The 17,741-nt window shown below is 39.7% G+C and overlaps 1 protein-coding gene across 1 annotated transcript in view; it reads left to right on the forward strand.

Annotated features, from left to right (window-relative positions):
- Positions 1-17,741, forward strand: part of IL31RA (interleukin 31 receptor A) — a 60,163-nt gene that overhangs the window by 25,671 nt on the left and 16,751 nt on the right. The window contains exons 7-9 of the mRNA XM_054986846.1: positions 238-400; positions 5,103-5,185; positions 9,849-10,071. Coding sequence (XP_054842821.1) covers positions 238-400; positions 5,103-5,185; positions 9,849-10,071 — 469 coding nt within the window. The remainder of the gene's footprint in view (positions 1-237; positions 401-5,102; positions 5,186-9,848; positions 10,072-17,741) is intronic.

Here is a 17,741-nt window from a genome sequence, read left to right on the forward strand (position 1 = left end):
GTATATAGAAGGTCCCAAGTTCAATCCCTAACATTTCCAGTTAAGAAGATCACGTAGTCAGTGATAAGAAAGACCTTTGCATGAGACCCTGGTGAGCTGCTGCTGGTCAGAGTATACAGTACTGACCTTGATAGACCAATGTTCTGACACAGTATAAGGCAGCCTCATTGAGTTCACATAAACAACATTTTTGCTGTTATCTTTGAAGCAAAATGGTGTTCCTTTCCTCATTCTTAGGAAGATGCCTACGACATCATAGAAGATCCTCAGGAAAATCCTTTTAATCTCACCAATCTATGGGGTTTTACAGAATATGCTGTTGCTATTCGATGCATTGTCCAAGGCTCAAAATTCTGGAGTGAATGGAGCAGAGAGCAGAAAGGAACAACAGAGGAAGAAGGCAAGGAAAACACAGCTGATTCTGATACAACTGTTATGGTTTGAAAGTAGCAGATGGTTTTTATTTTCAGATAAATTTAATCCATGTTAACATATATTTCAAAGCCAAATATGAAAAAGTTCATAAAAACTATGGCTCTCATATAATTAATCATACTATAATATGATTGTTAAATCATTGGAAAAAGAAAAAAAGTGACCTCCCCCACACTGCCAAATAAATAATTAAAACCAGAGGAGGCAAGCTACATCTTTAAAGAAGAGAAATACAGCAGGAAAAAAAATGTGGCAGCTACAAACAAAGACAAGCAAATCTAGAAATGACAGCAGCAGAAAACTCGATGAGATGAGTGATGGTGGTGCTTGTCTGCTTAATTCTCCAATAATGCCTGATTTTGTACAAGAATTTTTACTTGCAAACGTTAGAGAAAAATTAACTAGTTTTCCAGTGCCATTCTCCTCTAAAGTTGCCGCGTGGGCAGAGGAGAACTGTGTGTGTGTGGTGAAAGATGCTTTGAAAGTCCTTAGTTCAGGTGATCCTAAGTTGGAAAACATCTTTTTGATTCTGGCAAGTAGCAGGCTGCAATGAAAACCTTTCAAAATCAATCGTACACAGACTTCTCTCTCATTTGCATTGTGGTTGTCCAGAACTACAGCCTTTATTTTTTTCTTCATGAAATGCAGTTTGATGATTTAGCAACTAAGTTCTTAAGGAGATTTCCAGGATTCCCATAGAGTCGGCTATCAGGGACCAGAATTTCCTTGATTTCCAGGATTCTAAGTGGACCTATAAAGTCCCTGGATGCTGGAAGTTTGTTGTGGCTTTAATGATTTTAACGTAAGACAGGTATATCATCCTGAAGTGATGATGGTAAATTAATCAGTCTTGAGGCTCTGTGAGATAGGCAGCTTGTAAAGGAAGGTAATAAATAAATCTTGAATTTATTTGTTTTTGTAATTAAAATGTCTTTCACAACTGGCTTTATGTGATGTTCCTAGGCATTCTTATAAGGAAGATTATTACAATACTGGTGCAGTGAGGTAATTTTAAACTCTTAATAATGTATAGGACCCCCCCCCCTTTAAATATGCCAGTATACACTTCAAATGTGAAGCCAGATTCTGCTTTTGGAAACCTCCCCTGTTGAGCCCAGTATATGTTGCTTGTTGCTCAAACTGGTTTCCCAGCTGGAAAATTGAAAACGTAACATTGATTTTTAAAAAGGGGTTCAGAATTGATAAATTACAGGCCAGGTAGCCTAACATCTGTTCGAGATAAATTAGTAGGAACTGCTATTAAAGACAGACTTGTTAAGCACATAGAAGAAGAAGGCCAGCTGAGGAAAAATCAACATGGCTTCTTCAAAAGAAAGTCCCACTTCACCAACCTTTTGGAATTCTTTGAGACAGTTAACAATTGATATTATATACTTGGACTTCCAAAGAGCTTTTCAGAAGTTCCCTCGCCAAATGCTCCTAAGAAAACTTAATAGTCATATAATAAGATTAAAACTTGGTTAAACAACAGGAAGTAAAAAGTAGGAGTGGATGGATGACTTGCTGTTAAAGGAAACAAGCAGTTGAGGCCTATCAGGATTGGTATGGAAACCTTTGCTATTTAATCTGTTTATAACTGATCTGGAATTGGGAGTGAGCAGTGTCATGGTCAAGCTTGGAGGTGAAATCCAGAGCAGATTGTTTAGAGTTCTAAGGGGATCTTTCCAAACTGGGTCAGGGGACAACAGTGTGGCAAATGAAGTTTAGCATCAGCAAGTGCAAGGTGATACATGTTGAAACATAAATTCCCAGTTTTCGATTTATTCTGATGGAAGTGAATGAAAAGGAAGTTCAGATTGGGACTGTAGTGGATATCTTGATAAAAATGTCAAAAAGGAGACTCCATGTTAGTGGCTATCTTCAGGAAAGGGACTGAAAACAAAATGGCTAATATAATAATTCCCTTGTACAGATCTGTGGTGCAGATATATTTGGGATATTGTGTACTGTTCTGGTTGCTAAAGCTGTCTGGTACTTTTAACTTTAGAGAAAAGAACATTAAAGAAGGGGTGGTGGGTAACAGAGATTTATAAAATTTATATTTGTGGTGTAGAAAGGGGTGGAATTTCCCCCCCCCTTCCATAATACCGTGATTTGTGGACACGCAATGAACTTGATGGGCAATAGATTAACAGAAGTACTTTTTCATTCAATGAGTATTTAAATTGAGGAGTGATGGCCAGTAGCCCAGTTGGCTTTATAAGGGGGTTAGACTGATTCATAAGGATAGATCCATCTGTGGCTACCAGCTTCCACATCCAGAGGCAGTAATGCTGTTCTGTGAAAACCAGTGCTAGGATCAAACAACAAGGTTACATCTTAGGCAGCTGTTCAGCTACTGAGTGAGACAAGATGCTGGTCTGGTCCAGCAGGACAACTCATGGTCTTAAAAGTTTTGAACTGAATGGATTAAATAGATCAAGTGTAGCCTTTGCATAGAGAAAATGACATCATTTACACAGTTATTAAACACTTACTAAACACTTTGAGCTCCCATTATTCATGTTTGTGAATTATTTAAAGAAGAAGAAATGGTACCTTCTTTAAAAGTACCATTTCTCCTTCTTTAAAAGTACCATTTCTCCTTCTTTAAATGATTCACATTTAAAGCATGTGTCTGGAGCTAAATTTGAACTCCTGTGGTGATCCATCTTTTGGCTACATCATTCGATTTCAGCATATCCCAGAGGAAAGGCTGCTGTTCCTAATCTGTTCATACTGCAACAGCTGTGGTCTGGAGGAAAAAGCATATACTATTCAAGTTATCATAGTATTTCTGATACATTAATGCTATGCAGTTGCCCATGGTAGTAAGGGATTAGATGTTGTTGTTTGATGATTGACTGAGGCTCATTCCATTGACTGAGGCCTGTTCCACACGGCACACTTTAAGCCGTCAATGCTGAGCAATGCTGAACATTCATGATGATTGGTATTGAAACAGCTTGGGGTCCCATCATTCTTCACTGCATGACCTTGAGTCGATTTGGTATCTGTTTTGTTATTCCAGACGAGTTGAAATGTGTCTGTTTGGAGCTGCATTTTATGGGGGCTGGAGCTGACATTTTATTTTTAAAAAATTTCTCGTGTGTTGTAACATTGCAATGTTGGAGCCCACCCACCCCCATATTTGCTGATTGAGCTATCCCATGCCCATTGGAGAGGCAATTGGTGGCAGTGTTCTGCGGGAAAACATACTTTTCGTGCTTGTTCTACTCTCATTATTTTTTTAAAAGCCAAGCCAGGAAAGGGTTAAAATGCTGCTGCTTCATTCCCTCTGACTTTGTTTTGTAAACAGCTGTGCAAAATTCTCTTTGGTATTAGGAGAAGCCTGAAACAGCCAGGAGGGAGTGAAAGCAACCATTTAACCCTTTCCTGGCTTTGGGGGAAAAAAAGTGTGTGTGTGTGTGTGTGCATACTCAGAAAGAAGGAAGTGAATGGAGAAGCAGCCTTATAACCCTTACCTCGCTTTACTGATAAAAATGGTGGAAAAGGAGTTCAGAGAGCTGAGGAGGATGGGAGTGGCTACTGGCAGACAGACCAATCAACTCCTGGGGGAAAGGAAGAGGGGGGCAGCAGAAGCAGAACAGGAGTATGGTGTTTCACACAGACACAACACATGGCAGCATTGACTAGGCATCAGCTTCAAAAATAAATCCCAGAATGCGCGCAGGAGAAAAATACGGGGGAAAGTTGGGCAAATGTCGTATCTGCATTAGGTGTGTGCGGTTCAGGAAAAAATGTCCGAATTGGACCCGATCCGTAAAGATTCGGGTTTTCCGAATCTGGCCCCGATTAGTAAATCCCAAATCAAAGCTTTCCGAAGCATTTGTAATGCTTCGGAAAGCTTCGGGGCTGAGTTTAAAGGGTCCCACCGCTGCTTACAAGCAGCAGTGGGGCCCTTTAAACATTACCCCAGCCCCTCAGCCACCCTGAATTTTACCTTGTTGGCAGCTGGGGTGGCTCCGGCCCTCCCCGCCGCCCACGGGGCCACGCAGTGGTGGAGGAGGTGGAGAAAGCCCTTCCTGCCCTTCAAATGGCCGCAGCACCGCTGGCCATTTCTCCGCCTCCTTCGGCTCTTCCTGCCCCTCAAATGGGTGCCGTGGCCATTTGAGGGGCAGGAAGGGCCGGAGGCAGCAGCTCCAGCCTTCCCCACTGCCTTGCAGGCTCAGGAGGTGGTGTGGTGGCAGAGGAACCGGCTGGCTCCAAGCCATCGCAGTCTCGTGCTGCCGCAGCAGCAGCAGCAGCAACCCGCCGCCCAGCTGATGACCCTCCTGCTCTCCCTCTGGCCAGGTAAGTGGGTGGGGGGTGGAGGGGTTGCCCCCCCTCACTTCAGTATGCTCCGAATATTTACGGAGCATACTGAAGCGAGTAAAATACGCTTCGGAATTACGGTATTTCCAAAAAATTTTCCTGCTTCAGGCAAACCCAAAGCAGGAAACCCAAATCTTTTCAGGCTGCACACCCCTAATCTGCATCTCATGACTACCTTGGATGTCTGGAAATGAGGAGAACATGGGAAACAGAATGGAGTATGCTACACTGAAAAGACACCTGAATCAAGCAAGATTTTGTTGCAACTATCTTGCTTAGAGCAGTATAAACTTGTTCTCGCCTTTATATTTTTTATTCTATTTTATTAATAGCTCCCTCAAAAGAAGTAGACTTGTGGAGAATACTTGAAACATGTCGACCAATTGGAACCCGATTGGTTCATCTTTTCTGGAAGGTAAAAATGCCATTTTAAAATCTTAATTTCTACTTGTTTAGCAGCCAAATGGCAAATTTGACTGCTTTATTTCTTAATAGATTTGGTATTGGTCCTGTTCTCATGTTGGACATTCAGTGGACAAAAAAGGTAAACTGTTTCCTTGAAGTCTTAACTGAGAATTCCATCTTCTCTGAAGAGGGGGGAATTTTTAAAAAACAAAATTGCCCTAAATGAGTACAAGCAACAAAGGAATCCAGATTCTTAGGCCTTATATCTAGACATTATGTGGCACACACGCAGTCATGTTGGTCAGTTCCTGTTTAGAACGTGAAAGAAAGACATCACACGTGATGGAGCAAAGTCTGTGGCGTTCTTGAGAAAGATCACAAAACAAGGATCAAGCCAGGCTCCTTGTTGAATTGCACAGCTACTACAATCTCCGAACCACATGGCTATAGCAGTCTTCTGCAAAATATAAACAAACACACTAGAAGAAAATTTGTACCTTACATGGACTTACCTTGTTAATTGTTAGACTGGAACTTTTCTGTTGGAAACGGAAGTCAGAAACAGATATTTTGTATTTATATTATTATTGGATGTTATGAATTGTAATAGGTGTTGATGGTGGATCATTGTTAATTTAAGGTGCAATTTTGCAGTTGCACCTTAATAAACACTTACAGATCCACAATTATAAATTGCAATTATTTAATTGCTCTTTAAGTGTTGCTACAGTGAAACGTTTATTACCTACTAAGTGTTTCTAGTGGGGGTTTTCTTTTTCATATCTATAATTGCTGCGATACTCCTTTGTTTTGTAGTCAGTGGCAACCAGCAAGAGTCTGGGTGAGGGGACATGGGGAGTGCTGTTTGCACAATGGTATTCCATCACTTCCATGGAAAACCCAGAACTGACGTCACACCTCTCTAGAAATTGTCAGAAACTTTTCGCATAGCGTTTCGAGTGATTCCCTGGAAGTTTTGTAACACGGTTGAGCTGATGGCTATTTTTCAATTTATTTTTCTCTGGTCAGCCACTGGAGCAGTAGCCGGGACTACCCAGCAAGCAAATCTACTACCAGGTGGAGACCCAGAAGTGACAACACCACATTGTGTGATGCTCTAGGAATTATCCCAATCTCTATTGTAAAGACCTCAGAGATTGGTGAGATTCCTAGAGCATCATAGATGCAATAATCAGAAGTGTTTTCTGTGATGTCACCCCCCACTGCAAGAATGGGCAGAGTGAGGGCGAGTTGGTGGGGTATGCCTAATCCCCATATTGAGACCTTAACATGCTGCTGGTATAGAATTGTAATTTAGAAAAAGGTTGCTGTGATATAACTTGCTGCACCAATATATGTGTGTGTTATGTGCTGTCAAGTCGCCTCTAACCTATGGTGATCCCATGAATGAAAAACCTTCTTTTATGGAGTCAAGCCATCTCCCTTTAGGTCTTTCTCTTTTCATACTGCTTTCCACTTTCCTAGCATAATTAACTTTTCCAGAGAATCTTGTCTTCTCATGATGTGACCAAAGTACGATAGCCTTAGTTTTTTCATTTTAGCTTCTAGGGAGAATTCAGGCTTGATGTGATCTAGTTCCCACTTATTTGTCTTTTTGGCTGTCCATGGTATCTGCAAAACTCTCCTCCAACTACATTTCAAATGAATCAATTTTCTTCCTCTCAGCTTTCTTCATTGTCCAACTTTCACATCAATAAATAGTAATAGGGAATACTATAGTTTGGATTATCTTGATCTTGGTCCCCAGAGAGACATCCTCATCTTTAAGGATCTTTTCTAGTTCCCTCATGGCTGCTCTTCCAAGTCTCAGTCTTCTTTTAATTTCTTGGTTTTAGTCTTCCTTTTGGTTGTAGTGGTTAAGAGTGTGGGACTCTAATTTGGAGGGTTGGGTTTGATTCCTCACTCCTCCAGTTGAAGCCAGCTGGATGACCTCGGGCTAGTCACATCTCTCTGGAGCTCTCTCAGCCCCACACACCTCACAGGGTGTTTGTTGTGGGGATAATAATAACATACTTTGTAAACTGCTCTTAAGTGGGCATTAAGTTGTCCTGAAGGGCGATATATAAACTGAATGTTGTTGTTGTTGATGTTGATGATTGAACCAAGGAATAGAAAAAATTGAACAATTTCAATTTCCTTACTGTCAGCTTAAAAATTGTATAATTCCACAGTAGTCATTATTTCTTGATGTTCAGCTGAATCCTGCTTTGGTACTTTCTCCTATAATTTTCATCAGTAATTGTTTCTGCTCTTCACTATTTTCTGCCAGTAACATGGTGACTAATAAAATTTGTGGTAAGATATGAACTTTCGTGAGTCACAGCTCACTTCTTCTGAAGTAAAATTGTGACTCACAAAAGAAGAAGCGAGCTGTGACTCACGAAAGCTCATACCCTACCACAAATTTTGTTTATAGGTGCTACTGGACCCCTGCTCTTTTCTACTGCTACAGACAGACTTACATGGCTACCCATCTTGATGGTGTCATTTGCATATCTCAAATTTTTGATGTTCCTTCCGTCAATTTTCACTCCACCTTCTTCGAAATCTAATCCAGCTTTCCTTATGATATGCTCTGTATAGAAGTTGAAAAGGTGAGATAATATGCATCCTTGTCTGACATCTTTGCCAATTGGAAACCATTCTGTTTTCCCATATTCTGTCCTAACAGCAGCCTCTTGTCCAGTGTATAGGTGGAGCATCAAAACAATCAGATGTTGTGACACCTCCACCTTTTAACCTCATCCATAGCTTTTCATGATCCACAGTCAAAAGCCTTGCAGTAATCTATAAAACATAGGCTGGTTTTCTTCTAAAATTTCCTGGTATGTTCCATTAGCTATGGTAAATTTTCAATGTGATATTGACTGCCTCTTCCTTTTCTGAATCCAGCATGAACATGTGGCATTTCTTGCTCCATATGTGGTAAGAGTCTTTGCTATAGAATTTTGAGCATCACTTTTCTTGCATGGGAAGTTAACACAATGGTCCGAATAGTTGCTGCACTCTTTGGCAATCCCTTTTTTTGGAACTGGAATTAAGACTTGAGTGTTACCAGTCTGTGGACCATTGTTTTCTTTTCCATATTTGTTGATATATTCTTGTTAAGGTTTTGATGGACTCAATTTCTGTAGCTTGAAATAGCTCTGTTGGTATCCCATCTACGCTAGGTGCTTTGTTTCTCCCAGTTGCTTTGAGTGCAAGTTTCATTTCATTTTGTAAGATTTCTGGTTCTTTGTCAAAAGCTTCTTCTTTGAAGGTATCTTTTCCTGATGTTCTTTCAGGATCCCCAAGCCATGGTTTGAATTTCCCTTTGATGTCCTGGATTTTGTGAAACAGATCTTTTGTTCTTCCTTTTTTGTTGTTGCTGTTTATTTCTTTGCACTGGTTATGATAATAGATTTCTTTGTCTATGTGTGCAAGTCACTGAAAAGCTGCATTTAGAATTCTGACTATATTTCTGTCACCTTTTGCTTTTGTTTCTCATCTGTCTTTAGCAATTTTAAGCTTTTCTTCAGTCATCCATTTAGCTATGGGAATAGTAGCTAATAATCTTTGGACATTCTTCCTTGATAATATCTTGGTTTCAGGCCATAGTTCTTCAGGTTCACGATCAATCTAACTTGGTATTGCAAATGTGTTCTTTACACGGTCTTTAAATTCTTCAGGAATATTATTTAGATTATATTTTGACACTATGATTCTTTTAGTGTTTCTCTTGAACTTTATTCTAATTTTTAATATTAGCAACTCATGATCTGTACCAAAATCAGCTCCTGGTCTTGTTTTAGCAGACACAATAGAGCTTTTCCATTTCTGCTTCCAGTTATGTAATGTATTCTGTTCCTGGCACCAATATAGATAGGCTATATATAAAAGTGCTGTTTTATGCCATCCACGTAGCTTTGTAATTCTACTGGGTTGTAAGCCTGGCAGCCCCCCTGTATGCTCCTGTAGGCAATCATACAGGCGCCACTGAGAATATAAACAGGTAATTATTTATTTCTCATTATTTTGAAATCTGCATGCCAAGGTCATGTTGTCAAATGCCTGCCAGTCTGATACAGTAGATACTATTGGCTGTGTGATTACAGAATTTAGATCCCCATTCAGGACTCAGCTCCGAAACTCACTGGAGGTCCCTGCACATCTTGCCAGTTTTCAGTCTATGCTGTCTCACAGGGTTGTTGTCAAGATGCATGAACTAAAAATAAGAAACTTCTAATCATTTGCTGAAAATGAAGGATGTTTGCAGATGTACTATAAGCTTCCTATTGGTAGACAGAAAATTGGAAATCTATTTCAGGAATTATCTTAACTGATATGTTTTCAGAAGGGCTAAGGAGCTAGCTCAAAGCTGTCTGATTATTTTCTTATTGCAGTTTTATTTGATTGCTTAATTTATACCCCAACTTTCTCCCCAAAGGGGACCCAAAACAGTTTATATCATCTTCCTTTCCTCCATTTTATCCTCACAGCAACCGTGGGAGGCTGAGAGGGTGTGACTGGCCCAAGGTCACCTGGCAAGCTTCCATGGTAGTGTGGGGATTCATACCTCTACTGTCTATGTGTGTGCCCACTCTGACATGTTAATATTCTTAAATCTGTACTCTTTTATTGCTGCCATGTGCTTTTTGTTTGTTTTTAAACAGCAACTGAAAGAGGATGAATCTTTAGGAATTATAAAAGGCTACAGAGTAAAATACTTCATACAAAGCAACCATTCTTTTGTCTATGTAAACAACACTACTGACGAGACAATCACTATAGAGCTAACAGGAGTAGCCTATGTGATAAGTGTTATTGCGCAAAATGGAGCTGGAGATTCCCCAGAGGCGATTTTGAGAATTCCTTCATGTGCTGAAGAAAGCAAAGGTGAGTTTATGTGGTCAATATAGGTCACTTTCCTCCAGTACAATAGACCCTCACCATTTGCAGATTAATGACTCAGTTTCACTTATTTGCAATCTGTGTTTTGATCATGTGACAGTCTCCAGCACTTTTGTACTACTTCCATGAAGTCATCATCATAATAATTAATTTATTAATTTTTTTAAATGATTGAGAAGCAGAAAAACTCACCCTCCCTCACAGCAGGATTGCCATTCGTGTTTTTATTTATTTTATTTATTTATTTTCAGTTTATATTCTGCCCTCCCCACATTTCCAGCAGGCTGAGGGCGGATTACAGGCACATACAGTTAAGATATATAAAACAATTATTATAAATTAGCAACCATAAAACATCCAAAAATATTACACAATTTAAAATACATATATAAAAACCTGAACATAGCAGCACAGCTTACCAGCCTAAGTCATCTTCAGAGCATCTTCGTAGTAAAAAGATGATTTAAATGGGGGGGGGGTATTTGTGTGGTGGGGAGGGCCTAATCCACCATCATCCGGCCAGGGGTCTCTGCCTAGCACCGCCCATATGCCTGGCGGAACAGCTCTGTCTTACAGGCCCGGCAAAAGGATAACAAGTCTTGCTGGGCCTTGGTCTCATCAAGCAGAGCATTCCACCAGGCTGGGGCCAGGACCAAAAAGGCCCTGGCCCTGGTTGATGCCAGGTGAGCCTCCCTGGGGCCAGGGACCTTTAGCAGATGTTTCTCACTGGAACGAAGAGTCCTCGGGTTTGTATGGGGAGAGGCGGTCCCGCAGATATGCAGGTCCCAGTCCACATAGGGCTTTATAGGTTAGTACCAAAGCCTTGAACCTGATTCAGTACTCCACCGGTAGCCAGTGCAGCTATATATGCTGAGTTATATGCTCATGCATTGGCAGTCCTGTGATAACACGTGCCACTGCATTCTGCACCAGCTGTAACCGCCAGATCAGGTTTAGGGGGAACCCTGTGTAGAGCGCGTTACAGTAGTCTAATTTAGAGGTGACCATTGCCTGAACCACTGTAGTCAAGTCGCGGGAAGAGAGATAAGGGGCGAGCTGCTTGACCTGTCGAAGATAGAAAAACGAGGGCCTGGCAACTGCAGTGATCTGGGCCTCCATTGTCAAGGAGGCATCCAAGATCACCCCCAGGCTCCCGACTCTTGGAGCCGGCAGAACATAACACTAGACAAAAGATATGTTTTCAAGAAATCTCCTCCTGGCTGCTGAGTCTGCCAGATAATGTTTGATAGGGTGCAAGTCATAAGTCCTGCTGTGCTTTGACAGATCATATACTGAATAAACCAGTTTAGAATCAGGCTTCAGATTTTCTAAAATACTATTGTAATAATAATATTGAAAACTGCTACAAGAAAATTGATGGGGGCGGATTTCTGTATTGAAAATGGGGTATGATAAAGTCACCTTGGCTACATTCAAACTGTGATATGCTGTGCTTTTGCTCTCCCCTCCTTCTGCATGTGGCTTCAGATGTTAATTAATCATTTCGGCATTCTTAGCAAATCAGTTTTGGTGCTACATCCAAGCCACAATGATAGTTTGTCTGCTGCCTCCAAACCAAGATGAAACTGCTTGTGAATGTGGGAGCAATTAACTAATGATCCACATGTGGGTAGGGAAAGAGTATGTAAACCCAAGGATTTCCTCATTTTTATAACATGTTTTGTCTGAATACAACCATTAGGATATCTTGTCCATTTCTAGTTTCTTTTGCCAGTGTCTAGCCCCAGAATAAATTGGGCTTCATCTTCAAATATGTGTACTAAACGATCACAGTTAGTAAGCAACCACTTAGGATTCCTTTGAGGAGAAAAACAAGTTTAAAACAAAAACAGGGCTTCTGTGATGAAGGCCTCAGATCCACTGTCTTTGAAAGTAAACCTGTATTTGTAAGGACTGCACTATGTAGTTTCACCTGTTTTAATTGTAAATTTACTTTTGCATCCTGTATCGGTTATATATAAAATGTACATTCCTACCCAACTGCTCATGTCTTCTGTCTTGTCTTCTGGTACCCAGTAGACAAATGTTACTTAACTTCCCCTCAAAAAAGTTAAAAAGTTAATAAGTGGTAACATGCATTTTGGACTCCCTCTACTTTTCATTGTAAATCACAATTCAAGACTTCCAGTTCGGGATCCATGGAGGTCTAAAGCAGCTCTAAGAGCTGAGCTGTCCGTGCCGCTGTTTGTGGAGGCTGGAGGGGCACAGATTGCCCACGGCCCCCTGTTCGCAGGCAGAGAACAGGCAAGTACGCACTGTATCTGAGGGCGCGTTGATCTCGGGTGGTGGGGGGCTCTAAGCAACGAGCTCTCTCTCGCCCTTGAGGTCCCACCCGAAGACAGGTTTGCTAAGATCTCTGCAGCGGCTCAGGAGTCAATTGTATTGGCATAAGACCTGCATGCCCGAGCTTCGATAAGCAGCAAGGGAAACAGATTCGTTTGATTAAAAGAAGCAGCGATTACAACCCAAGAAAAGACGTTTAAGAAGGTAAAGATTGCTATCTCTCGAACCGGGACAGATTTAAGCAAGCAATAAAGTTTAAAAACGGATTTAAAAACTGCGACAGACTGATTAAGTGAAGGGGAAGATTCCGGCAAGGGAAAATTTAAAGTGACATTTTAAACAGTAGTTAAGGCGGAAAATTGGATATTATTTACATACCTGCGGTGAGAAGAAATATTGGACTGTGGGAAAGCTTGAATATCGCGAGAACTGCTGCAAACATTAAAGAAACAGGAAGTACGTCAGGACCATAAAGAGACTGGCAAGAGGCGGTCTGTGTTAATACAGGAAGTGGAAGTTCGCCATTTCAGAGAAGGGCAAAGTTTTGGCTTCAAGGAAACAGGAAGTAGGACATCTTGGAAGAAGGTAAGGGCGTTTGCTTCAAGTTAAAACCATAGAGAAAAAACGCCCGACATTTTGGACTGAGCAAAACAACTTTTAACAAAAACTGAGTAAATTGAGACTTTTTAAAGCAATTGGAAGCAATAAATCAGCGCCACGGATTTAAGGAAAAGGGCAGACTCGTGGGAGCGTGGTAAATCTAGCCCCACGATGTCGAAGGAGTGGCAAGCTGCGATGGAGAATCTGGATAAAAAAGTTTCTGAAGTTACAGAAGGCAATAAAGAGCTCAAAGGTATGATACAGGAGATGGCAAAAGACTTTAGAGACTTTAAAGAGACACTTAAATCGGAAATGGCAGAACTGGTAAAAGACGTATCAGATATGCAGCAGAGAGTTAAGGTAGTAGAAAACACGATGGATCTGCAGAAGACAGAGATGAGAGGATTGAAAGCGAGAGTGACCATCGCGGAAAGTAAACAAATGGAAAAACAACTAAGATTTCGTTCGATCCCGGAAACAGAGGAAAAGACCGCCCGAGAGCAGATTACAGAAATTTTGGCAGAGTACCTGGGGAAGGAGGAAGAGGAAATTGCAGCTCTCCTAGATGTGGTGTATAGAATTAACTCAAAATTTGCGTCTCAGAGGAAGTTATCAAGGGATATGATTGTGCAATTTACGACAAGAAATACAAGAGAACTAATTGTGACCAAACAGTTTCAGGATCCACTAGAAGTTGATGGAAAGGCGGTAAGAATTATGAAGGAACTGCCCAGATCGGTGTTGTTGGAAAGAAAGAAATACAGAGAGCTAGTCCAGATGTTAAAAGAAATGAAAGTAAAATACTGATGGGAAATACCAGAGGGACTGACATTTGAGTTTGGTGGAGCAAGAAAGAGCATCAGATCTGGCCAGGAAATGGAGGATTTTATTAGTAAAAATGAAAAGGACTTACCAAAACCCACAAAACCTTGATCATGGAGTGTAAAATCATATCTTGGAATGTAAATGGACTAAACTCACCTTGTAAACGTAAGGTTATTTTCCACTGGCTTGTAAAACAGAAATGTAAAATTGTATGCCTACAAGAGACACATATTAGAAAGCAAGATGAAAAATATTTGAAAATGGCAAAACTTGGAAAAGAATTTGTAGCTGCCTCCAAACAGAAAAAGAGGGGTGTTGTGCTGTATATAAAGGAGGAACTACAGCCTAAAGTGGTGTTTAGTGATGTTGAAGCTCGATATTTGGCGGTGGAAATAATTTGGCATTCAAAAAAGACATTGGTGATTGGAATTTATGTGCCTAATGGTGCAAAAGAAATTTTTTTTATGGACTTACAAAAACGGTTAGATGAACTGTCTTATGACCAAATAATATTGGCAGGCGATTTTAATGGAGTTACAAACTTGGAGGAAGACAAGAAATCTAAGACTACACAAAAAAAAGAGGACTATTACCAAAGTCATTTTTTGCAATCACGAAACAGGAAAGTTTAGAGGATGTATGGAGGAGACAGTATCCCAAGAATAGACAATATACATATTACTCTGCAAGACACTCTACACTATCAAGAATTGATATGATCTGGGCCTCCAAAGAACTGTCGCTTTGGACTAAAGAGGTGGAAATAATGCCAAAGGTAGGCTCAGATCATAATCCAATTGTGTGGAAATTTGGTAAGAATAGTAAAAGAAGAGGATGGAGAATAAATGAAGACCTGTTACAAATGGAAGAGAATATTGCGTTGCTGCGAAGAGAGACCAAGTTCTTTTTGCAATACAATTTGAATAAAGAAGTATCGACAAATAAGGTTTGGGACACATATAAGGCCGTGATCAGAGGGATACTAATGGACTTGAATGCGAGAGACAGGAGGAAAAAGGAGGAGAAAAGACAAGAAATTATGGAAAAAATTAAAGCCAAAGAGATTCAGCTCAAAAAGAGACCAGGCAAAAAGAAAATATATCAGGATATTAAAATATTGCAAGAACAGTTATCGGCAATGAACAACAAAGAATTGGAGTGGAATTTAAAGAGGATGAATCAAAGGTCGTTTGAAGGTGCAAATAAACCTGGGAAATATTTGGCATGGCAATTAAAAAAGAGGAAGGAGAAGAAAATTATTAGTACGATACGAGAAGATGATAAGCTATTAAGTGATCAAGTCGCCATTAGTAGAGCCTTTTTTAAATTTTATGCAAAACTATACCAAAAAAAAGAGGTGAACAAAGATTCAATAGCGGAATATTTAGATAAGATGAAACTTCCGACACTCTCTGAAGAATGGAAAGAGAAATTGAATAAGGAAGTAACAGAAGAAGAAATAAAAGAAGCTATTCAAGCAACGAAATTGGGGAAGGCGCCAGGCCCGGATGGATTAACGGCAAAATTTTATAAAATAATGGGCCAAGAATTGGCACCTCTCCTGAAAGAGGTGATGAATGGTGCTATGCAGGATCAAGGGATTCCTGATTCTTGGAAGGAGGCTAACATATCATTGATTCCAAAAGAAGGACAAGATTTGACTGTTAAAAATTATAGACCAATTTCATTGTTGAACAATGATTATAAAATATTTGCAAAGGTGTTGGCGGAAAGATGTCGGATGTCGGAATTCATTGCAGATGAACAAGCGGGATTTTTACCTAATAGACAAATTAAAGACAATCTGAGAACAGTAATAAATGCTATTGAATACTATGATAAGCATTGTGATAAAGAGGTTGGTTTCTTTTTCGTAGACGCAGAAAAAGCATTTGACAATCTGAACTGGGACTTTATGTTCGCCACCATGGAAAAGCTGCAAATGGGAGAAAAGTTCATACAAGCAGTTAAAGGAATTTATAAAGACCAAAGTGCAGCGATTGTAGTGAATGATGATTTGACAAAAAAACTGAAAATAAGCAAAGGCACAAGGCGAGGCTGCCCATTGTCTCCATTGCTGTTCATATTGATTTTGGAGATATTGATGATTCAGATATGAGAGGACGACACAATCCGAGGTATAAAGATAAGAGAGTTTACCTACAAGGTCAGAGCATTTGCGGATGATATAATGTTGATTGTAGAGGATCCAATTGACAATATGCCAAAGGTAATAAAGAAGATAAAGGAATTTGGAGATCTGGCTGGTTTTTTTGAAAATAAAAAGAAGTCGAAGATACTATGTAAAAATATGACCAAACAGAAACAACAAGAACTGATGGAATTAACGGACTGCGAGGTAACAAACAAAGTAAAATATTTGGGAATTGAACTAACTGCAAAAAATATTTAAGAACAACTATGAGAAGTTGTGGATACAAATAGAGAGAGATTTGATAAAGTGGAACAAGCTGAATTTATCATGGCTGGGCAGAATCGCGACAATAAAAATGAATGTTCTACCTCGTGTGATGTTTCTGTTACAAACGATCCCGATTATCCGAGACTCTAAACAATTTGAAAAATGGCAAAGAAAATTTTCAAATTTTGTGTGGGAAGGCAAGAAACCACGTGTTAAAATGAAAGTGTTACGGGATGCGAAAGAAAGAGGTGGCTTGCAACTGCCCAACTTAAGACTGTATTATGAAGCAATTTGTTTGACATGGATAAAGGATTGGATAACGTTGAAAAATTGCAAACTTCTGGCATTGGAAGGTTATAAGAAAATATTCGGATGGCATGCATACCTATGGTACGATAAAATAAAAGCGGACTCTCTGTTTCTGCATCATTATATTAGAAGAAGCCTCTTCACAATTTGGAAGAAATATAAGATGTATCTGGAAGATCAAATCCCCTCTTGGGTGGTCCCATATGAAGTAATAGACCCGAGAACTGTCGAGAACGAACAGCAATGCTTAACCTACAAGGAGATAATACAAATACAATATTCAATGCCAAAAATAAAATCAGAAGAAGAATTGTTTCCTTGTTATAACTGGTTTCAATACAGACAGATTAGAGATCTTTACAAATCGGATTGTTCAAGAGGAGGAATAAGAATGGAAAACTCAGAATTGGAAGAAGTAATGCTACAAGAAGATAAGAAACAAATTTCAAAGATCTACAAGATACTTCTAAAATGGTATACTGAAGATGAAGTAGTGAAAGTACAGATGGTGAAGTGGGCAATAAATTTTCATAAAGAAATAGCAATGGAGGCATGGGAGCACTTGTGGAAGAATACAATTAAGATTACAACGTGTACGAATATTAGAGAAAATGTATACAAGATGATATACAGATGGTACCTAACACCGAAGAAAATTGCGCTGGGGAACGCTAATATGTCAGATAAGTGCTGGAAATGTAAAAAGCACGAAGGATCACTATACCACATGTGGTGGACTTGTGAAGTAGCGAAGAAGTACTGGGGAGATATAATAGAAGTAATTAATGAGGTGTTACAAACCCAAATAAATAAGAACCCAGAACTCCTGCTACTAAACTTGGGAATGGAGGATGTTCCAGTGCAAAATAGAATGTTGTTATTTTATATGACAGCTGCAGCAAGATTACTGTATGCGCAGAAATGGAAAATATAAGAAGTACCTACTGTAGAGGACTGGATTTATAAATTGTTGTACATTGCAGAGATGGATAAAATGACAAGAAAACTCAAAGACCTAGATCCGGGACAGTATTTGGCGGACTGGGCGAAATTGAAACAATTTTTGGGGAAAAAATGGGATGTGAAAGGAGAACTGTGGCAGTTTAAGAATTTTTAAAATAAGACATTTTAAACAGAAGAGAGAAGTGACTTTACCATTATACCAATTTATATCTATTTTAATCTAAGCTTGGGT

The sequence above is a fragment of the Eublepharis macularius genome, chromosome 8 (assembly GCF_028583425.1).
Source record: "Eublepharis macularius isolate TG4126 chromosome 8, MPM_Emac_v1.0, whole genome shotgun sequence".
In the NCBI taxonomy this organism is placed as follows: Eukaryota; Metazoa; Chordata; class Lepidosauria; order Squamata; family Eublepharidae; genus Eublepharis; species Eublepharis macularius.